At 41.8% G+C, this 24362-nt stretch overlaps 1 protein-coding gene across 1 annotated transcript in view; it reads left to right on the plus strand.

Annotated features, from left to right (window-relative positions):
• Positions 1-816: 816 nt before the first annotated feature.
• ghitm (growth hormone inducible transmembrane protein) overlaps positions 817-24362 on the plus strand; it is a 37929-nt gene continuing 14383 nt past the window's right edge. Inside the window, 2 exon segments of the mRNA XM_024143557.2 lie at positions 817-952; positions 4271-4414. Of these exon segments, the coding sequence (XP_023999325.1) occupies positions 851-952; positions 4271-4414 (246 nt within the window). The 5' untranslated portion in view covers positions 817-850.

The following is a 24362-nucleotide window of genomic DNA, read 5'->3' on the forward strand; positions in this document are numbered from 1 at the left end:
TGGGAAAAGTTGATAAACTCCTCCATGTCCGTTAGGCTATTTCTAATATCCCCAAGAAGATTCCATAGACGAAGGTAGGCTACAAAAACACGCGAGCAAACTTTGACATTTTAGAAAGAAAAGTTTAGAAATAAAAATAATATCTCAAAACGTCCACACGAAAAATAAAGGGGGGGAAATCCGATCAATAATGAGATGAAATAAACTGGGGAAGATATATGTAACAAACAAAAAAAAACGTATTAACGGTTGAATAATTATTATTTTACATCTCTAATCCCAACTAAAGGGCAAGAACTCCAACCGTGACCGAGTGTGCCGATCTTCCTCTAAAAATGGACACTGTAGTCACATGTGGAGAGGTTGGCCCCTCACCCATCGCTGTTTTTACATAGCCGAATTATAGAGGGCCACTATTTCTCGGTCTCGCTCGCTTTCGCCTCCCTCGCTCCATCTTTCCCTCTCTMAATTCAATTCAGAGACCTTTATTGGCATGATAAACATATGTTTACATTGCCAAAGCAAGTGAAATAGATAAAAGTTAAATAAACAATCAGAAATGASAGYAAACATTACACTCACAGTAAACATGTATTTCTCTATCAACGTAAATGTGCAAAGACCCATTTAAAACAAATTTGATTTCCAAAGAGTCATAAGCAAGTTGAAACTGAAAGATATGCTATCCTAAAAAGTTGACTTGCAGAGGTTGCAGCACTTTTTGGTGGATGAAGATGTGCCGCCACCTGTTGGAATTAATTTTACACGTCTTTAGAATCTCTAGAAATAAAATAAAAAACGACCGAAGAACTACAAGTCACATAATTTCACTGAAATTCGTCCCTTGATTATGATGACATCGGTCAGAACGTTCACGAAACTGCGTCATATTACGTCAGTGAAGTGCGCACTTATCTCAAGGAAGGTGAACAGAAATCTAGCTACACGCTTGGTATGTAATATATWGCGATTTGACTTGTCTTTTAAACATTGTAAGTAGGATTACTGTGCTTTATTGTTGACATGATCAATYAAYGTCTATTTGTAGCAACGCGTTCARGGAGGAAACGAGGTTAACTTGTCAACTCGATATGATTCACAACAGCGATTAGCTACTATAGCGAGCAAGCTGCTAAATTAACTGACTTACGCAATGGTTACAAAACAAGGAACATTCTCTGCCAAATTCAATCAAATATATATTTTTTATGACTATGAAAGATAGGTTTGGTACTTTTGTGTTCATGATCCTGGTTATTTAACTTTTCCAAGCTTTGGGATTCTGTAGTTAGCTAATGTTAGCTAACATGCTGTGTTATGAAAACCAGAATGATCAGCTTGTAATCTAGCTATGTTTATCACTCGCCTTTGTATACTGAACAAAAATATAAAAGCAACAATTAAAAGATTTGACTGGGTTACAGTTCTTATAAGGAAATCAGTCAATTGAAATAAATAAATTAGTCCCTAATCTAATGATTTCAAGTTTCTGGGCAGGGGCACAGCCATTAGGGAGCCAGGCCCAGCCAATCAGAATGAGTTTTTCCACAAAAAAGGGCATTATTACAGACAGAAATTCGCCTCGGTTTCTTCAGCTGTTCGGGTGGCTGGTCTCAGACAATCCTGCAGGTGAAGAAGCCGGATGTGGAGGTCCTGGGCCGGCGTGGTTACATGTAGTCTGAGGTTTTGAGGCCGGTTGGACTACTGACAAATTCTGTAAAATGATTTTGGATGCGGCTTATGGTAGAGAAATTAACATTACATTCTCTGGCAACAGATCTTGTGGACATTCCTGCAGTCAGCATGCCAATTGCACGCTCCCTAAACTTGAGACATCTGTGGCATTGTGTTGTGTGACAAAACTGCACATTTTAGAGAGGCCTTTTGTCCCCAGCACAAGATATGCCTGTAATGATCATGCTGTTTAATCATCTTCTTGATATGCCAAACAATGGAAAACTGCTCACTAACAGGGATGTAAACAAATTTGAGCACCAAATTTGAGAGAAGTAAGCATTTTTGTGGGTATGAAACATTCCTGGGATCTTTTTTTCAGCTCATTTAACATGGGAGCAACACTTTACATGTTGTTTATATTTTGTTCACTATAGAAAACGAGCTAGTTGCCTGACAATGACTGTGATAGCAAAGATTTTTTATAACTAACCCAAGATAGACCAGAAACTGTCGTTTCCAATGGGAGCAAATTAATCATAGTTTTGGAAATGAACTGTATGGAGATCAAATATTTCATTGATGAGAAAATTCCGGCCACTGGGCATCCTCTCATCACCATATTTGGTATTGAGTGGAAACGCCAACTGGATGCTTCATATTTACACATCCTTTAAAATATCTGTCTCATTGKTCTATCTGTGGTGAWACCTCTGGTTCACAGKCTGAGATTATTGGCATATATTTGTCTGGAAAATKTCTTCTCACAAGCTCTACAAGCCAGAATGTTGAATACAATTATATTTTAACTTACTTTACCGGTTGTCTGTGCGGTTGCTCCTTTTGCAGGTTGGGATGTGAGACAATATATCCACAGGAAAGTTGAATTACAAACTTTTCAGAGCGCTGGTATTGAGTTAATAGTTCTATCACCTGAGGCCTGTGCAGAACCATGTATTCACATGGACGAACTCTGCAAGCAAAGACCTACAGTATAGAGACAGGCAGAGACTGCTTTTTCAATAGAAATCCCAGATCATGGCGACGTTGATTAGCTCATACGCAGAAACGTCATCGGCTCGTGCCAAACTGCGGATGTGTAGGCCATGAAATCAAAGGCACTCCTTCGATTTAAAGTTGWTTTTGAAGAAAATGAAAACGTGTCAGTTTGTCACTTTTACGAGGTTGAAGTAATAACATGTTCAACTACTGAAGACATTGGCTCCGATGTAGGTTGTGCCTTTTTAGATTGAGAAAGTTAACAACTAAGGAAGAATTGTTCACTTCTCTCGTTGACTTCTCAAACCCCGGCCTGGCCTGCTTGGTCTGTTTCGCAAGGGTACCCAGAAGTCTGGCGATGTTGCTACAAGTATCCATGCTTCTCCTGCCCGTATTTTCAAGTATCCATGCTTCTCCTGCCTGTATTTTCAAGTATCCATGCTTCTCCTGCCTGTATTTTCAAGTATCCATGCTTCTCCTGACCCTATGTTCAAGTATCCATGCTTCTCCTGCCCTATTTCAAGTATCCATGCTTCTCCTTGCCCTATTTCAAGTATCCATGCTTCTCCTGCCTATGTTCAAGTATCCATGCTTCTCCTGACCCTATGTTCAAGTATCCATGCTTCCTCTTGACCCTATGTTCAAGTATCCATGCTTCTCCTGACCTTATTTTCAAGTATCCATGCTTCTCCTGACCCTATGTTCAAGTATCCATGCTTCTCCTGACCCTATGTTCAAGTATCCATGCTTCTCTTGACCCTATGTTCAAGTATCCATGCTTCTCCTGACCCTATGTTCAAGTATCCATGCTTCTCCTGACCCTATGTTCAAGTATCCATGCTTCTCCTGACCCTATTGTTCAAGTATCCATGCTTCTCCTGACCCTATGTTCAAGTATCCATGCTTCTCTGACCCTATGTTCAAGTATCCATGCTTCTCCTGACCCTATGTTCAAGTATCCATGCTTCTCCTGACCCTATGTTCAAGTATCCATGCTTCTCCTGACCCTATGTTCAAGTATCCATGCTTCTCCTGCCTGTATTTTCATATTGTGCTCATGCTTCAGGTGATAGAAATGTGAACTCACTACCAGCGCTTTGAAAAGTTGACGTAATTATACTTTCCTGTAGAGATATTGTATCACATTCCTAAAAAGGAAAGTAAGTTAAAATATATTATGTATTTGACATTCTGGCTTGCTGAGGTCGTGAGAGGAAACRTTCCTGATCCAAACGCTCATTAATACCCGACGTAGAAATCAATGCAATTCAACATTTGGTTTTCAAGTTAGTGAGCTAAAGTTAGCTGCTTTTAGCCACACGGTTGTATTTACATAGACAAGCGGTGCTCCCTATTGTATTGGGTTGCACAAAAACAGTCAGTGGGAAGCCAGATATTAAATACAATTCAATCAACTTACTGTGCCGGTGGGCAGGACAGTTGGTCATTATGACGGGGAATTTGAGACAAAATATCTAACAGAACGTTTCCAAARGTGTGTCTGTTGTAGACTGTGTCTGTTGTAGACCCATTTCCTCTCTGCTTACCTCATGCTTCAGGTGATAGAAATTGGYCTGTTTTCCGATTGTAATTCCAGAGCTTCATCATGACCATGTTGGTGAGGCTAGCATGCCTGCGCAGTCTCCCTGTGTCCGGGCTACGTCCTATGTTGACCCAGGGCTCTCCAGCCCTGAGGAGCTCCACCCCGAAGAGCTGCCCGCCCCTCCTCAAGGTCCACCAGGTAACACATCAGGGATGGGCTTTTGACATTGTTGGACTGTTCCAGCACTCACATTTTTACTAAAATTAAATAAGGCATTTTTAGAACACAAGGCCTGCACTGGGGAAAACATATGTACACATTTATCTATATGCCAACAGTTTGTAAAAATGCCTTATTGATCATAACCAGTACAGACAACACATCCTAATTGCTAAATTGCCTCATATTTAAGCAATAAAATACTTTTATTAATTTATTGAAACCGTAATATCAACTGGTTAAAGTGTATTGTGGAACACAATATTCAAAAAGGCAGTAATCTCAGAAGTGGCGCTTGCTTGTAGAAGCCTATGGCTGTGCAATGGTTTTGTTTTGTTAATTTAGCAGACATTATGCTCTTATTTCTCGAGGCCTTATCAGTCAAGACACCTATGTTATAGTAAAAAACATTGTAATATAACAGAATAAAATAGAACAGAATAGTGTGACGTCATCTCGCACCTGGAACAGTTGCACTCAGTGATCATTTGAAACGGGGATCAATTTGGTAAATAGATTTTTCTTAAATTCAGGGTTACAAAACACAATTGTTCTTTTCGATATATAGCCGTTCAATGTCGTTTATTCCACCTGCACTTTGGAATTTTCTAAATGGATTAGCAATTCCACATTGAGCACTGCATGGGGATGAATTACGGCTACGACATCMGTTTGGTGAGTAGGCCTAGGCTTAATGATTCTGATTTAAAYTACGCTCTTTATAAATCTAATGTTTTGGCATATTTTCAGTGTGAAAGCTGTCTATGTTTACCCCTGGCCTAGGCTATAACCCTGCTAATCAATCCTGTTAATCCTGTTACCTACGCGCTGCAGGATTTTGTTCCAACTAGGCACCACACCTTTTTATTTATTTTATTTAACCTTTATTTAACTGGGCAAGTCAGTTAAGAACAAATTCTTATTTACAATGACTGCCAAACCCGGACACCGCTGGGCCGATTGTGTGCCGCCCTATTGGACTCCCAATCAATTGATCAGTTCAGTGATTCCCTGAATGAAACACACAAGGTCTTCCAGGTAAGCGAAATCCAAAACGTAAGGCCAGGGGGGGACTAGCAGTTCACAAAGTAGGGTCATCGCTAGTTACCACAGCCACAAAGTCATAAACCCCGCTTATTTCTACAATTTGACAACCTAACCTTAGACCATAACCTTAACCGCACTGCTAACCTTATGTCTAACCCTAACGAAGACCAAAAGCACTTATTTTTTTTAATGAATTTTTACTATATAGCCAATTTTGACTTTGTGGCTGTGGTAACTAGTGACAACCGCAAAGTAGCCTAAGAGGAAAATAGACTGGACGCAGTTATTACCAACCTGCAGGTCGTTGCTGGAACACATATTTCCCTACTTCAGTCAACCAGTCCAGTTTGAGTTTGTGATAATGATGTCCACATTTATTTAGCTTGTGGATCAATTAAATGTTTCGATCAAATGTATTTTTTAATTAAATTTTTAATACAAAAATATAAACAAATATCAACATATCAACAAACAAAAGAGGAATAGTCACATGCAAACAAGCATACATACAAACTATTTACATTGCCAGGAATTCTACACAAACAAATCATATTCATTAATAATACAAGTTTTAATTGCCTTTTAGTTTTTCATTTTAGTTGAAGTAGTGCCATATTGTTTAAATTCATTTATAAAGTGAAAAAAGTTAGGTTTTGAATTAGACCATTTGCATTTGTGAATATGAAATTTACCTAGTATTATTAGCAGTTGAATTAAATATACTACATCTTTATGTCAGAATTTCTGAAACAAATCATTATATCAAAACCATTAAATCGTACAACCGGTCCTATTTTTTTTGTAACAAAATTCTGTATGTCAATCCAAAATATTCTACTATAAATACAGGCAAAAAACAAATGCAAAATGGTCTCCTTCTCCATTCCACAGAAATCACATTAGTCAGCTTGAATCTTTCCAAAACATGTTTCACAGGATAAATTCTATGTAACATTTTAAATGAAAATGTATTATTTAAAAATGTGTTTATGAAGCCCTTTTTACATCAGATGTCACAAAGTTGCTATACAGAAACTCAGCCTAAAACCCCAAACGACAAGCAATGCAGATGTAGAATCAGTTAGATTCGTTTTTCTAGGCATTTATTTCGCGTGTTTAGAGGGAAACACCGTTGAATGAGTGAGACACCGAGGGGAAAGGGAATTTAGGGAGAAGAACTGTGGGATGCTTGGCTTGGTTTTCTTTGTTTTTTGTCCCGTAAATGTACGTGTACCAATGGAACGCTAGAGTCAAAACAATGTATTTCTATATCCAATAGTTTTGCAGTATTTAAAGAACAAAATGGATCTCTGGTTAAAGATTTAGTTTGGATGTCTATTCGGGTACACAATTACTCTTCCCCATCCCTAACAAACACTCTCACTCTCTCACTCTCTCATTCTCTCATTCTCTCACTCGCTCACTCGCTCACTCGCTCACTCACTCACTCGCTTAAGCCTCATCAGGTACTACTTACTTCCGGCGCCGAAAAGAGATGGCCGCCTCGCTTCGTGTTCCTTGGAAAATATGCAGTATTTTGTTTTTTTACGTGTTATTTCTTACATCGGTACCCCGGGTAATCTTAGGTTTCATTACATACAGTCGGGAGGAACTACTGAATATACGATTAACGTCAACTCATCATCGTTCCTACCAGGAATATGACTTTCCCGAAACGGACTCTCAGTGTTTGCCTTCCACCCAATACAATGGATCTGATCCCAGCCGGCGACCCTGTGCGACGCCGAAAAAGGGAAAACGAGGCGTCTCGTGGTCAGGCTTCGGAGACGGGCACATGCGGCTCACACTCCTAGCATACTACTCGCCAATGTCCAGTCTCTTGCAATAAGGTTGATGAAATCCGAGCACGGGTAACATTCCAGAGAGACATCAGGGATTGCAACGTGCCTCGCTTCACGGAAACATGGCTAACTCAAGGGACGCTAACGGAGTCGGTGCAGCCAGCTGGTTCTTTCCATCGCGCCGACAGAACAAAACATCTTTCCGGTAAGAAGAGGGCGGGGGGTATGCCTTATGATTAACGAGAAGTGGTGTGATCATCATAACAACACACAAAAACTCAAGTCGTTCTGTTCACCTGATCTAGAACTCCTCACAATCAAATGTCGACCGCATTATCTACCAAGGGATTCTCGTCAATCATAATCACAGCCGTATACATTCCCCCCCAAGCAGACACATCGATGGCCCTGAACGAACTTTATCTGACTCTTTGTAAACTGGAAACCACACACCCTGAGGCTGCATTCATCGTAGCTGGGATTTTAACAAGGCTAATCTAAAAACAAAACTCCCTAAATTCTATCAGCATACGATGTGCTACCAGGCTGGAAAAACACTAGACCATTGTTTACTAATTTCCGCGACGCTTATAAGCCCTCCCCCGCCCCCTTTCGAAAAGCTGACCACGACTCCATTTTGTTGATTCCAGCCTACAAACAGAAACTCAAACAACAAGCTCCCGCGCTCAGTCTGTTCAACGCTGGTCCGACCAATCTGAATCCACGCTTCAAGACTGCTTCGATCACGCGGATTGGAATATGTTCCGCATCGCGTCCAACAACAATATTGACGAATATGCTGATTCGGTGACGAGTTCATTAGGAATGCATTGACGATGTCGTACCCACAGCAACGATAAAAACTACCCAAACCAAAACCGTGGATGACGGCAGCATTCGCGTGAAACTGAAAGCGCGAACCACTGCTTTTAACCAGGGCAAGGTGACCGGAAGCATGACCGATACAAACAGTGTAGCTATTCTCTCCAAGGCAATCTAAACAGGCTAAGTCTCAGTACAGAGACAAAATCGACGTCCAATTCAACAGCTCAGACACAAGAGTATGTGGCAGGGTCTACAGTCAATCACGATTACAAAAAGAAAACCAGCCCCGTCGAGGACCAGGATGTCTTGCTCCCAGACAGGCTAAACAACTTTTTTGCCCGCTTTGAGGACAATACAGTGCCACTGACACGGCCCCCTACCAAAACCTGCGGCTCTCCTTCACTGCAGCCGAGGTGAGTAAAACATTTAAACGTGTTAACCCTCGCAAGGCTGCAGGCCCAGACGGCATTCCCAGCCGCGTCCTCAGAGCATGCGCAGACCAGCTGGCTGGTGTGTTTACGACATATTCAATCAATCCTTATCCCAGTCTGCTGTTCCACATGCTTCAAGAGGCCACCATTGTTCCTGTTCCCAAGAAAGCTAAGGTAACTGAGCTAAACGACTACCGCCCCGTAGCACTCACTTCCGTCACATGAAGTGCTTTGAGAGACTAGTCAAGGACCATATCACCTCCACCCTACCGGACACCCTAGACCCACTCCAATTTGCTTACCGACCCAATAGGTCACAGACGACGCAATCGCACCACCTGCACCACTCCCACCCATCTGACGAAGAGGAATACCCATGTGAGAATGCGTTTCATCGATTACAGCTCAGCATTTACACCATAGTACCCTCCAAACTCGTCACAAGCTCGAGACCCTGGGTCTCGACCCCGCCCTGGGAACTGGGTCCTGGACTTCCTGACGGGCCGCCCCAGGTGGTGAGGGTAGGTAACAACATCTCCACCCCGCTGATCCTCAACACTGGGGCCCCACAGGGTGCGTTCTGACCTCTCCTTACTCCCTGTTCACCCACGACTGCGTCCATGCACGCCTCCAACTCAATCATCAAGTTTGCGGATGACACTACAGTGGTAGGTTGATTACCACAACGACGAGAGACGCCTACAGGGAGGAGGTGAGGGCCTCGGATGTGGTGTCAGGAAAACACAATCAACAACAAAGGAGATGATTGTGGACTTCAGGAAACAGCAGAGGGAGCACCCCCCTATCCACATCGACGGGTCAGTAGTGGAGAAGGTGGAAAGTTTTAAGTTCCTCGGTGTACACATCACGGACAAACTGAATTGGTCCACCCACACAGACAGCGTTGTGAAGAAGGCGCAGCAGCGCCTCTTCAACCTCAGGAGGCTGAAGAAATTCGGCTGTCACCAAAAGCACTCACAAACTTCTACAGATGCACAATCGAGAGCATCCTGTCGGGCTGTATCACCGCCTGGTACGGCAACTGCTCCGCCCACAACGTAAGGCTCTCCAGAGGGTAGTGAGGTCTGCAGAACGCATCACCAGGGGCAAACTACCTGCCCTCCAGGACACCTACACCACCCGATGTCACAGGAAGGCCATAAAGATCATCAAGGACAACAACCACCCAAGCCACTGCCTGTTCACCCCGCTATCATCCAGAAGGCGAGGTCAGTACAGGTGCATCAAAGCAGGGACCGAGAGACTGAAAAACAGCTTCTATCTCAAGGCCATCAGACTGTTAAACAGCCACCACTAACATTTAGCGGCGCCTGCAACATACTGACTCAACTCCAGCCACTTTAAAAATGGGAATTGATGGAAATTATGTAAAAATGTACCACTAGCCACTTTAAGCAATGCCACTTAATACAATGTTTACATACCCTACAATTACCCATCTCATATGTATATACTGTACTCTATATTCATCTACTGCATCTGCCATCTTTATGCAATACATGTACCACTAGCCACTTTAAACTATGCCACTTTATGTTTACATACCCTACAGTACTCATCTCATACGTATATACCGTACTCTATACCATCTACTGCATCTGCCATGCCGTTCTGTACCACCACTCATTCATATATCTTTATGTACATATTCTTTATCCTTTACACTTGTGTGTGTGTGTAAGGTAGTAGTGTGGAATTGTTAGGTTAGATTACTGTTGGTTATTACTGCATTGTCGGAACTAGAAGCACAAGCATTTCGCTACACCGCATTAACATCTGCTAACCATGTGTATGTGACTAATAAAATTTGATTTGATTTGATTACAGTCATCCCTGACAGAGAAGTTGAATAAGACACACTTTACCAGTCAGAGCTCAAAACGGCGACCAAAACACTTTCATTTGACTTGGCAGTGCGACACAAATTTTATTTTTTTGGTCGCTAGGTTGCCAATTATTATTTATTTATTTTACATTTTTGTTTCTGGACACTACTTTTTGGTTACAAATTAGATTTTTTTTAATCAAGGTTATTCAAACAGCAATGGGTATGCAAACCAGATATTCCAAAATGTTGGTCCAAAGTGAATCTTCAGTCATCACACGCTGTTCAAGTGAACGTTTCTAAAGGCTTTTGTTAGCAGTCGATGTTACTCTTCAATAACACAAACCCCAAAGCGTGACGGTTCTATAGCTACTTCACGTCACACACATTCCCATGCAGTCACAATGCTGGCACAGGCTCAATGAGATCTTGAATCTCTCCTAAGGCGGCAAATATTTGGATATGTAAGTCGCCTAAGGCGGAAAATATTTGGATATGTAAGTCGCCTAAGGCGGAAAATATTTGGATATGTAAGTCGGTGTTAGTTTGTATTGGAGGTGTGTGTTTTTTCATATTTTCTCTGGTATGGTTCTTGCCATGTTGGTACCTCCCAATGCCCCCTTCTTTGCCTCAGGGTCTTTAGTGTGTCATGTTTCAGCTGGCATGTCTCAGGGTCTTTAGTATGTCATGTTTCAGGGTCTTTAGTATGTTCATGTTTCAGCTGGCATGTCTCAGGGTCTTTAGTATGTCATGTTTCAGCTGGCATGTCTCAGGGTCTTTAGCATGTCATGTTTCAGCTGGCATGTCTCAGGGTCTTTAGCATGTCATGTTTCAGCTGGCATGTCTCAGGGTCTCTTAGCATGTCATGTTTCAGCTGGCATGTCTCAGGGTCTTTAGCATGTCATGTTTCAGCTGGCATGTCTCAGGGTCTTTAGCATGTCATGTTTCAGCTGGCATGTCTCAGGGTCTTTAGTATGTCATGTTTCAGCTGGCATGTCTCAGGGTCTTTTAGCATGTCATGTTTCTAGCTGGCATGTCTCAGGGTCTTTAGCATGTCATGTTTCAGCTGGCATGTCTCAGGGTTTTAGCATGTCATGTTTCAGCTGCATGTCTCAGGGTCTTTAGCATGTCATGTTTCAGCTGGCATGCTCATAGGGTCTTTAGCATGTCATGTTTCAGCTGGCATCTCTCAGGTCTTAGTCATGTCATGTTTCAGCTGGCATGTCTCAGGGTCCTAGTATGTCAGTTTCAGCTGCATGTCTCAGGTTAGCATGTCATGTTTCAGCTGGCATGTCTCAGGGTCTTTAGTATGTCATGTTTTCAGCTGGCATGTCTCAGGGTCTCTTAGTATGTCATGTTTCAGCTGGCATGTTCTCAGGGTCTTTAGCATGTCATGTTTCAGCTGGCATGTCTCAGGTCTTTAGCATGTCATGTTTCAGCTGCTAATCCTCAGGGTCTTTAGCTGTCATGTTTCAGCTGCATGCCTCAGGGTCTTTAGCATGTCATGTTTCAGCTGGCATGCCTCAGGGTCTAGCATGTGCATGTTTCAGCTGGCATGTCTCAGGGTCTTTAGTATGTCAGTTTCAGCTGGCATGTCTCAGGGTCTTTAGTAGTCATGTTTCAGCTGGCATGTCTCAGGGTTTTTAGCATGTCATGTTTTCAGCTGCATGTCTCTCAGGGTCTAGTTTAGCATTGTCACTGTTTCAGCTGGCATGTCTCAGGGTCTTTAGCATGTCATGTTTCAGCTGGCATGCCTCAGGGTCTTTAGCATGTCATGTTTCAGCTGGCAATCTCTTCAGGGTCTTTAGCATGTCATGTTTCTCAGCTGGCATGTCTCAGGGTCTCTAGTATGTCATGTTTCAGCTGGCATGTCTTCAGGGTCTTTAGCATGTCATGTTTCAGCTGGCAGTCTCAGGGTCCTGATGTCATGTTCAGCTGCATGTCTCAGGCGCTTAGTATGTCATGTTTCAGCTGGCATGTCTCAGTGGTCTTTAGCATGTCATGTTTCAGCTGGCATGTCTCAGGGTCTTTAGCATGTCATGTTTCAGCTGGCATGTTCTCAGGTCTTTAGCATGTCATGTTTCAGCTGGCATGTCTCAGGGTCTTTAAATCAAATGTTATTTGTCACATGCTTTGTGTAGAATACAAGTGAAATGCTTACTTATGGGCCCTTCCCAACAATGCAGAGAGGAAAATAAAAATAGTAAAACTAGGAACGATAACTTGGCTATATACACGTGTTACCGGTACCGAGTCGATGTGCAGGGTTACGAGGTAGTGAGGTAGATATGTACATATAAGTAGGGATAAAGTGACTAAGCAACAGGATAGATAATAAACATTAACATCAGCTAATGTGATGAGTCAAAATAGTTTGTGCAAAAAGGGTCAATGCAGGTAGTCCTGGTAGCTATTGGTTAATTATTTACCAGGCTTATGACTTACTTGGGAGTGTAAACTGTTTAGGATCCAATTGGTTCCAGACTTCGTAGACTGGTACTGCTTGCCGTGTGGTAGCAGAGAGAACAGTATGACTTGAGTGGCTGGAGTCTTTGACAATTTTTAGGTCCTTCCTCTGACACCGCCTGGTATAGACGTCCTGGATGGTATGGATCTCGGCCCTAGGGATGTACTGGGCTGTACGCACTACCCTCTGTAGCGCCTTAAAGTTAGATGCCAAGCAGTTGCCATACCAAACGGAGATGCAGCCAGTCAATATGCTCTCATTGGTGCAGCTGTAGAACTTCTTGAGAATCTGAGGGCCAGTGCCAAGTCATCTCAGCTCCCCCTCAGGAGGCTGAACAAACTTAATGATGGCGTTGGAGCTATGCGTAGTCACGCAGTCGTGGGTGAATAGGGAATACAGGAGGGGACTAAGCACGCACCTCTGAGGGGCCCCCATCTTGAGTGTCAGTTTGGTGGATGTGTTGTTGCCTACCCTCACCACCTGGGGGCGGCCCGTTAGGAAGTCTAGAATCCAGTTGCAGAGGGGGGTGTTCAGTCCCAGGGTCCTTAGTTTAGTGATGAGCATGGAGGGTACTATGGTTTTGAAAGCTTGGCTATAGTCAATGAACAGTATTCTCACATAGGTGTTCCATTTGTCCAGGTGGGAGAGGGCAGTGTGAAGTGCATTAGAGATTGTGTCAGCTGTGGTTTTGTTGGGGTGGTATGCAAATTGAAGTGGGTCCAGGGTGTCTGGGATAATGGTGTTGATGTGAGCCATGACCAGCCTTTCAAAGTATTTCATGGCTACAGAATGATAATCATTTAGACAGGTTACCTTGGCGTTCTTGGGCACAGGGACTATGGTGATCTGCTTGAAACATGTTGGTATTACAGACTGGGTCATGGAGAGGTTGAAAATGTCAGTGAAGACACATGCCAGCTGGTCAGCGCTTGCTCTGAATACGAGTCCTGGTAATCTGAATGTTAACCTGTTTAAAGGTCTCACATCAGCTACGTAGAGCATGATCACACAGTCCAGAACAGCTTGTACTCTCATGCATGATTCAGTGTTGCTTGCCTCGAAGCAAGCATAGAAGGTTTTTAGCTTGTCCGGTAGGCTTGCGTCAATGGGCAGCTCGCCGCTGGGTTTCATGTAATCTGTGATAGATTGCTAACTCTGCCACATCCGACGAGCATCAGAGCAGGCGTAGTAGGATTCCATCTTAGTCCTGTGTTGAAGCTGTTTGATGGCTCATCGGAGTATGTACTGGAATTTCTTATAAGCATTAGTGTCCCACTCCTAGATGGCAGCCATCGATTACAGCTCTAGCCTGTAATCCATGGCTGCTGTTTGGGATATGTACGTACAGTACCTTGCAAAAGTATTTACCCCCCTTGGTGTTTTTCCTATTTTGTTGCACTACAACCTGTAATTTAAATACATTTTTATTTGGATTTCATGTAATGGACATACAAAATAGTCCAAATTGGTGAAGTGAAATGAAAAAAAAGGCTTGTTTAATTTTTTTTTTTTGAAAAGTGGTGCGTGTGTATGTATTCACCCCCTTTGCCATGAAGCCCCTAAATAAGATCACATAATTGGTCACATAATTAGTTCGATTGCATACAGGTGGGCTTTAAGTGTCAGATGATCTGTCACATGATCTCAGTATATATACACCTGTTCTGAAAGGCCCCAGAGTTTGCAACACCACTAAGGTCAGGGACAAAGTTGTGGAGAAGTACAGGGCTGGGCTAGGCTATAAAAAAATCCTAAACTTTGAACATCCCACGGAGCACCATTAAATCCATTATTAAAATATGGAAGGAATATGGCACCACAACAAACCTGCCAAGAGAGGGCCAGAGGAGAATTGTTTGGGTGGCCTGGTCTAGACAATCCTAGCAGTGAAGCCCGGATTGGAGGTCTGGCCGGCGTGGTATACATGTAGTCGAGTTTTGAGGCCGGTTGGACTAACTGCCAAATTCTGTAAACATGATTTTTTGCATCGGCTCTATGGTAGAGAAATTAACATTACATCTTCTGAAACAGATCTTGTGATTCCTGCAGTCACATGCAATTGCACGCTCCTAAACTTGAACATCTGTTGGCATTGTGTTGTGTACAAAACTGCACATTTAGAGAGCGCCTTTTGTCCCAGCACAAGATTGCCGTGTATGATCATGCGTTTAATCATTCTTCTTATGCCGAAACAAATGGGAAACTGCTCACTAACAGGGATGTAACCAAATTTGACACCAAAATTGAAGAATATAGCATTTTTGGTGGGTATGAAACATTCCTGGATCTTTTTTTTCAGCTCATTTAACATGGAGCAACACTTAACAGTTGTTTATATTTTTTCACCTATAGAAACAGAGTAGTGCCTTGACAGACTGTATAGCAAAGATTTTTTATTAACTAACCCAAGATAGACCAGAAAACTGTCCGTTTCCAAATGGGAGCAAATTAATATAGTTTTGGAAATAACTTATGAGATCAAATATTTCATTGAATGAGAAAATTCCGCCACTGGCATCCTCCTCACAGCCAATATTTAGGTATTGATGGAAAACCAACTGCATGCTTCATATTTACACATCCTTTAAAAATATCTGTCTCATTGGTCTATCTGTGGTATACCTCTGGTTCACAGCCTGAAGATTATTGGCATCATATTGTCTGGAAATTCTCCTCACAGCTCTAAACAAGCCAGAAATGTTGAATACAATTATAGTTTTAACTTTACCTTTTAAACCCGGTTTTTAGCGGTTGCTCTTTGGCAATTGGGATGTGAGACATATATCCACAAGGAAGTTGAATTACAAACTTTTCAGACGCGGTATTGAGGTTAATAGTTCTAGTCACTGAGGCCTGTGCAGAAGACCATGTATTCACATGACGAACTCTGCAAGTCAAAGACCTAACAGTATAGAGACAGGGCAGAGACTGCCTTTATTCAATAGAAATCCCAGCTCAATGCGACGATTGGATTAGCTCATACGCAGAAACGTCATCGGCTTCGTGCCAAACTGCGGATGTGTAGAGCCATGAAATTCAATAGGCACTCCTTCGATTTAAATTGTTTTTGAAGAAAAATGAAAAACGTGATCAGTTTGTCATTTTACCAGGTGAAGTAATAACATGTTTTCAACTACTTGAGATCCATGGGATGCCTCTATATTAAACTAGAATTTCATTTCGTGTTTCAACGTGCGCTTTCTTTTCCAACGTACGAAGCTGATGTTAAAGTTATCACAACTAAGTCCGTATTAGATATTGCTTCCTGTCCTCTCATAGTATCTGAACTCTCCGTTACAAATCCATGCTCGCCTGCCCTATGCAGTTCAGTTGTCTTCCGGTACCCTATGTAAGTCCATGTTGGACTCGTGCTTCAAAGTTATCCATGATGCTTTCTACCCTATTTTTCAAGTTAATCCATGCTCGCCTGCCTAGTTAATTTCAAGTATCCCATGCTTCTCGACTCCTTATGTTTCAAGTTATCATCGCTTCTCCTGCCTGTATTTAAGTAATCATGCTTCTCTGACCCTATGTTTCAAGTATCCATGCTTCTCCTGACCTATGTTAAGTATCCCATGCTTCTCCCTGACCTATGTTTCAAATATCAAGCTTCTCACCTTATGTTCAGTATCCTGCTCTACCCTATGTTTCAAGTATCCATTGCCTTCTCCTGACCCTATGTTTCAATGTATCCATGCTTCCTCTAACCCTATGTTAAGTATCCATGCTCTCCTGACCCTATGTTTCAAGTATCGCATGCTTCTCCTGACCCTATGTTCAAGTATCCATCTCTCCCTGACCCTATTTCCACAAGTATCCATTGCTTCTCCTCCCTATGTTCAAGTATCCCATGCTTCTCTTGACCCTATTTCAAACTCCGCTTCTCCTACCCTATGTTCCATGTATCCCATGCTTCTCCGCTGTATTTTTCATATTGTTGCTCATGCTTCAGGTGATAGAAATGTGAACTCACTACCAAGTCTGCTTTGAAAAGTTGAACGAATAAATTATCACTCATTCCTGTAGCATGGATATTGGAATCAACATGTCCTAAAAAGAGAGAAAACGTAAGGTTAAATATATTATGTAATTTCTGGACATTCTGGCTTGCCTGGAGGTCGTGAGAGGGAACTTCCTGATCAAACGCTCAATTAATACCCCGACGTAAAGAAAAATTCAAAATGCCCAAAATTTCACCCAAACAATTTGGGTTTTCCCCAAAGGTTTAAGTTGAGCTAAGTTAGCTGCTTTTAGGGCCAACGGTTGTATTTACATAGACAAGCGGTGCCCTATTGTATGGGTTGCACAAAAACAGTCAGTGGAAGCCAGATATTCAATACAAATTCAATCAACTTAACCTGGGTGGGCCGGTGGGCAGGAACAGTTGGTCATTTTATGACGGGGAAATTTTGAGAAAAAAATATATAACAGAACGTTTCCAAATGTGTGTCTGTTGTAGACTGTGTCTGTTTGTAGACCCATTTCCTCTCTGCCTTACCTCATGGCTTCCGGTGGAAAGAAATTGGGCTGTTTTCCGATTGTAATTCCAGAAGCTTCATCAAATGAACCATGTTGGTGAGGCTAGCATGCCTGCCGCAGTCTCCCTGTGGTCCGGGCTACGTCCTATGTTTGACCCCAGGGCTCTCCAGCCTGAGGAGCTCCACCCTGAGAGCTGCCCGCCCCTCCTCAAGGTCACCAGGTACACATCAGGGAATGGCTTTTGACATTGTTGGACTGTTCAGCACTCACATTTTACCTAAAATTAAATAAGGCATTTTTAGAACACAAGGCCTGCACTGGGGGAAACATTGTGCACATTTATCTATATGCCAACAAGTTGTAAAAAATGCCTTATTGATCATAACCAGTACAGACAAACACTCTATTGCTAAATTGCCTATATTAAGCAATATAAAGACCAAGTAACAATTTGTTAAATTTATTGAAACCCGGTAATGTCAACTGGTTAAATTGTATTGTGGAACAACCAAATATTCAAAAGCAGTAAATCTCAGAAGTGGCGCATTGCTTGTCAGAAGCCTATGGCTGTGGCAATGGTTTTGTTTTGTTAATTTAGCAGGACGTTATGCTCTTATTTCTCGAGGCGCTTATCAGTCAAGACATCTATTTTATAGTAAAAAATTGTAATATAACAGAATAAATGAAAAGAATAGTGTGACGTCATCCATCGCACCCTGGAACAGTTGCACTCAGTGATCAATTTGAAACGGGGATAATTTGGTAAATAGTTTTTTTTTTTAAAATATCAGGGTTACAAAAACAGTTGTTCTTTTCGATATACAGCGTTCAATGTCGTTTATTCCACCTGCCAAACTTTTGGAATTTTCTAAATGGATTAGCAATTCCACATTGAGGCACTGCATGGGGATGAATTTAAGCGGCTAACGACATCGGTTTGGTGAAGTAGGCCTAGGCTTAATGGATTCTGATTAAAATACGCTCTTATAAATCTAATGTTTTGGCATATTTTCAGTTGTGAAAGCTTGTCCTATGTTTACCCCTGGCCTAGGCTAACCTGCTTAATTCAATTCCTGTTAATCCTGTTACCTACGCGCTGCAGGATTTTGTTCAACTAGGCACCACACCTTTTTATTTATTTTATTTAAACCTTTTTCTTTAACTGGGCAAGTCAGTTAAGAACAAATTTCCTTATTTACCAATGACTGCCAAACCCCGGACACCGCTGGGGCAGCCGCCCTTTGGACTCCCAATCAATTGGATTCAAGTTCAAGTGATTCCCTAAATGAAACACAACAAGGTCTTCCAGGTCAAGTGAATCCAAAACGTAAGGCCAGGGGGACAGCAGTTCACAAGTAAGGGTCATCACTAGTTTTTACCACAGCCAACAAAGTCATAACCCGCCTATTTCTACAATTTGACAGCCTAACCCCTAGACCATAAACCTTAACCGCACTGCTAACCTTATGTCTAACCCTAACGAAGACCAAAAGCACTTATTTTTTTTTATGAATTTTTGCCTAATTTAGCCAATTTGGACTTTTGTGTTTGTGGTAACTTAGTGACAACCGCAAAAGTAGCCTGAAGAGGAAAATAGACTGGACGCAAGTTATTACCAACCTGCAAGGTCCGTTGCTGGAAAATAATATTTCCCTACTTCAGTCAACCAGTCCAAGTTTTGAGTTTGTGAATAATGATGTTGGCATTTATTTAGCTTGCGGATCAATTAAATGTATCGATCAAAATGGTATTTTTTAATTTAATTTTTAATAAAAAAAAATAAAAAAAATATTAACATATGAACAACAAAAGAGGAATAGTCACATGCAAACAAGCATACATACAAACTATTTAACTTGTGCCAGGAATCCCTAAACAAACAAATCATATTCATTAATAAATACAAGTTTAATGCCTTTTTGTTTTTTTCATTTTAGTTTAAAGTAGTGAATATTGTTTAAATTCATTTATAAAGTTGAAAAAAGTTTAGGTTTTTGAATTAGACCCTTGTTGCATTTGTGAATATGAAATTTACCTAGTATTATTAGCAAAGTTGAATTAAATATACTACATCTTTTATGTCAGAATTTCTGAAACACATCATTATATCAAAACCATTAAATAGTCACCGGTCCTAATTTTTTTTGTAACAAAAATTCTATACGTCAAATCCAAAATATTCTACTAAAATACGGCCAAAAAACAAAAATGCAAAAATGGTCTCGTTCTCCATTCCACAGAAATCACATTAGTCAGCTTGAATCTTTCCAAAACATGTTTTCCACTGGATAAATTCCTTGTAAACATTTTAAATGAAAAATGTATTATTTAAAAAATGTGGTTTATGAAGCCCTTTTTTACAACAAGATGTCACAAGTGGCTGTACAGAAACCCAGCCTAAAACCCCAAACAACAAGCAATTGCAGATGTAGAATCAGGTTTTAGATTAGTTTTTTCTAGGCATTTATTTCGCCGTGTTTAGAGGGAAACCAGTTGAATGAGTGGAGACACCGAGGGGAAAAGGGAATTAAGGGAGAAGAACTGTGGATGCTTGGCTTGGTTTTTATTTTTTTATTTTTTGTCCCGTACATGTTACGTTTACCAATGGAAAGCTAGAGGTCAAAATAATGTATTTTCTATATCATAGTTTTTCAGTATTTAAAGAACAAAATGATCTCTGGTTTAAAGATTTAGTTTGGATGTCTATTCGGGTAACAACAATACTCTTCCCCATCCCAAACAAACACACACTCACCTCACTCACTCACTCACTCACCAACTCACGTCACTCACATCCCTGCTAACCACTTCGTTATGACTTAACATTATCGATTGTACAGTCATCCCTGAAGAGAAGTTGAATAAGAACAGCACTTTACCAGTCAGAGCTCAAAACGGCGACCAAAACACTTTCATTTGACTTGGCAGTGCGACACAAATTTTATTTTTTTGTCGCTAGGTTGCCAATTATTATTTATTTTAAAATTTTTTGTTCTGGACACTACTTTTTGGTTCACAATTAGATTTTTTTTTATCAAGTTTATTCAAACAGCAATGGGTATGCAACCAGATATTCCAAAATGTTGGTCCAAAGTGAATCTTCAGTCATCACGCGCTGTTCAAGTGAACGTTTCTAAAGGCTTTTGTTAGCAGTCGATGTTACTCTTCATAAACACAACCCCAAAGCGTGACGGTTTTCTATAGCTACTTCACGTCACACACATTCCCATGCAGTCACAATGCTGGCACAGGCTCAATGAGATCTTGAATCTCTCCTAAGGCGGCAAATATTTGGATATGTAAGTCGCCTAAGGCGGAAATATTTGGATATGTAAGTCGCCTAAGGCGGAAAATATTTGGATATGTAAGTCGGTGTAGTTTGTATTGGAGGTGTGTGTTTTTTCATATTTTCTTCTGGTATGGTCTCTGTCCATGTTGGTACCCTCCAATGCCCCCTTCTTTGCCTCAGGGTCTTTTAGTGTGTCATGTTTCAGCTGGCATGTCTCAGGGTCTATAGTATTTCATGTTTTCAGCTGGCATGTCTCAGGGTCTTTAGTATGTCATGTTTAGCTGGCATGTCTCAGGGTCTTTAGATGTCATGTTTCAGCTGGCATGTCTCAGGGTCTTTAGCATGTCATGTTTCAGCTGGCATGTCTCAGGGTCTTTGCATGTCATGGTTAGCTGCATTCTCAGGGTCTTTAGCTGTCATGTTTCAGCTGGCATGTCTCAGGGTCTTTAGCATGTCAGTTTCAGCTGGCATGTCTCAGGGTCTTTAGCATGTCCAGTTCAGGGCTTTAGTATGTCATGTTTCAGCTGGCATGTCTCAGGGTCTTTAGCATGTCATGTTTTCAGACTGGCATGTCTCTCAGGGTCTTTAGCATGTCATGTTTCAGCTGGCATGTCTCAGGGTCTTTAGCATGTCATGTTTCAGCTGGCATGTCTCAGGGTCTTTAGTATTCATGTTTCACTGCTTTCAGGTTAGCATGCATGTTCAGTGGCATGCTCAGGGTCTTAGATGTCATGTTTTCAGCTGGCATGTCTCAGGGTCTTAGTATGCATGTTCAGCTGCATTCCTCAGGTCTATAGTCATGGTCAGCTGGATGTCTCAAGGGTCTTTAGCATGCATGTATCAAGGGTTTAGATGCATTTTCAGTTGCACCATCTAGCATTCTGTTTTAGTGAGTCAGGTCCTTAATACAGTTATTGTAAGCTTTTTGGTAACTACATATGCTTACTTATGGCCTTCCGCAACATGCAAGAGAGGAAAATAAAAATAGTAAATCTAGGAACGATTATACTTGCTATATATACACGTGTTACCGGTACCGAGTCGATGTGCAGGGTTTGAGGTAGTGAGGTAGATATGTACATATAAGTAGGGATAAAGTGACTAAGCAACAGGATAGATAATAAACATAACATCAGCAATGTGATGAGTCAAAATAGTTATGTCTAGGGTAGCTAGTATTGGTTATTTGTATTACCAGCTTATGACTTATGGGAGTGTAGAACTGTTAGGATCCATTGGTTCCAGACTTCGTAGACTGGTACTGCTTGCCGTGTGGTAGCAGAGAGAACAGTAATGACTTGAGTGGCTGGAGTCTTTGACAATTTTTAGGTCCTTCCTCTGACACCGCCTGGTATAGACGTCCTGGATGGTATGGATCTTCGGCCCTAGGGATGTACTGGGCTGTGACGCACTACCTCTGTAGCGCCTTAAGTTAGATGCCAAGCAGTTGCATACCAAACGGTAGATGCAGCCAGTCAATATGCTCTCATTGGTGCAGCTATAGAATTCTTGAGAATCTGAGGGCCAGTGCCAAGTCTTTCAGCTCCCCCAGGAGGCTGACAAAACTTAATGATGGCGTTGGAGCTATGCGTAGTCACGCAGTCGTGGGTGAAAGGGAATACAGGAGGGGACTAGCACGCACCCTCTGAGGGGCCCCTTTTCAGTGGTGTCAGTTTGGTGGATGTGTGTTGGCCTACCTCACCACCTGGGGGCGGCCCGTTAGGAAGTCTAGAATCCAGTTGCAGAAGGGAGGGTGAAAATATCCTAACTTTGAAAACATCCCACGGAGCACCATTAAATCCATTATTAAAATATGGAAGGAATATGGCACCACAACAAACCTGCCAAGAGAGGGCCGCCCACCAAAAGGAACCAGGCAAGGAGGGCATTAATCAGAGAGGCAACAAAGAGACCAAAAATAACCTGAAGGACTGCAAAGCTCCACAGCAGAGATTGGAGTATATGTGCATAGGACCACTTTTAGCCGTACACTCCACAGAGGGGGCTTTATGGAAGAGTGTCCAGAAAAAAATAACCGAACATGTTTGGTGTTTGCCAAAGACATGTGGGAGACTATACAAAAATATGGAAGAAGGTACTCTGGTCAGATGAGACTAAAATTGAGTTTTTTTGGCCATCAAGGAACACTGTGTCTGGCGCAAACCCAACACGTCTCATCACCGAGAGAACCATCCCCATGTTTTTCATCTGCAGGGACTGGGAAGCTTGTTAGAATTGAAGAAATGATGAATGGCGGTAAATACAGAGAAAATTCTTGAGGGGAAACCTGTTTGTCTTCAAGAGATTTGACACTGGGACGGGGGAACATTTTAAATGTCTTGGAATGGCCTAGTCAAAGCCTAGTCAAAGATTTCAATCCATTTGAGAATCTGTGGTATGACTTAAAGATTGCTGTACATCAGCGGAACTCATCCATCTTGAAGGAGCTGGAGCAGTTTTGCCTTGAAGAATGGGCAAACCAATCCCTGTGGCTAGATTGTGCCAGGCTTATAGAAGACACCCAAGGGAAGACTTGGAGCTGTATTTGCTGCCAAAAAGGTGTCTCTATAAAAACTATTGACAAATTCGTAGACCTCCCACAAGTCTGGTTCGCCTTGGGGCAATTTCCAAACTCCTGAAAGGTATCACGTTCATACTGTACAAACAATAGTACGCAAGTATAAACACCCATGGGAAAACACACCACAGCCGTCATATCTGGCTCAGGAAGGAAGACGAGTTCTGTCTCCTAGAGATGAACGTTCTTTGGTGCGAAAAGTGCAAATCAGTCCCCAGAACAACGCAATGGACTTGCTGAAGATTGCTGGAGGAAAACGGGGTACAAAAGTATCTATTTTCACAGTAAAACGAGTCTATATCGACATAACCTTAAATGCCGCTCAGCAAGGAAGAAGCCACTACTCCCAAAACGGCATAAAAAAGCCAGACTACGGTTTGGCAGCTGCACATGGGGACAAGGTTGTACTTTTTGGAGAAATGTGGTCTGGTCTGATGAAACAAAAATAGAACTGTTTGGCCATCAATGACCATCGTTATGTTTTGGAGGAAAAAGGGGAGGCTTGCAAGCCCGAAGACACCATCCCACCGTGAAGCATGGGGGTGGCAGCATTATGTGTTGGGGTGCTTTGCTGCAGGAGGGTCTGGTGGCATTTCCCAAAATAGATGGCATCTTGAAGGAAATTATGTAGATTATATGAAGCAACATCTCAAGACATCAGTCAGGAAGTTAAAATGGGTCTTCAAAATGGACAATGACTCCAAGCATACTTCCAAAGTTGTGCAAAATGGCTTAAGGACAACAAAGTCATGGTATTGGAGTGGCCATCCACAAAGCCCTGATCAACCCTATATAAACTTTTTGGGCAGAACTGAAAGCGTGTGCGAGCAGGAGGCCTACAAACCTGACTCAGTTACACCAGCTCTGTCAGGAGGAAGGGCAAAAACTCACCCTTATTGTGGGAAAGCTTTGTGGAAGGCTACACAACGTTTTACACAACGTTTTACCCAAAGTTAAACAATTTAAAGGCAATGCTACCCAAATACTAATTGAGTGTGTGTAAACTTCTGACCCACTGGAATGTGATGAAAGAAAATAAAAGCTGAAATAAATCATTCTCTTCCTATTATTCTGACATTTTCACATTCTTAAAATATAAGTAATGATCCTAACTGACCTAAGACAGGGAATTTTTACTAGGGATTAAATGTCAGGAATTGTGA

The sequence above is a fragment of the Salvelinus sp. IW2-2015 genome, unplaced genomic scaffold (assembly GCF_002910315.2).
Source record: "Salvelinus sp. IW2-2015 unplaced genomic scaffold, ASM291031v2 Un_scaffold4136, whole genome shotgun sequence".
Taxonomy (NCBI): domain Eukaryota; kingdom Metazoa; phylum Chordata; class Actinopteri; order Salmoniformes; family Salmonidae; genus Salvelinus; species Salvelinus sp. IW2-2015.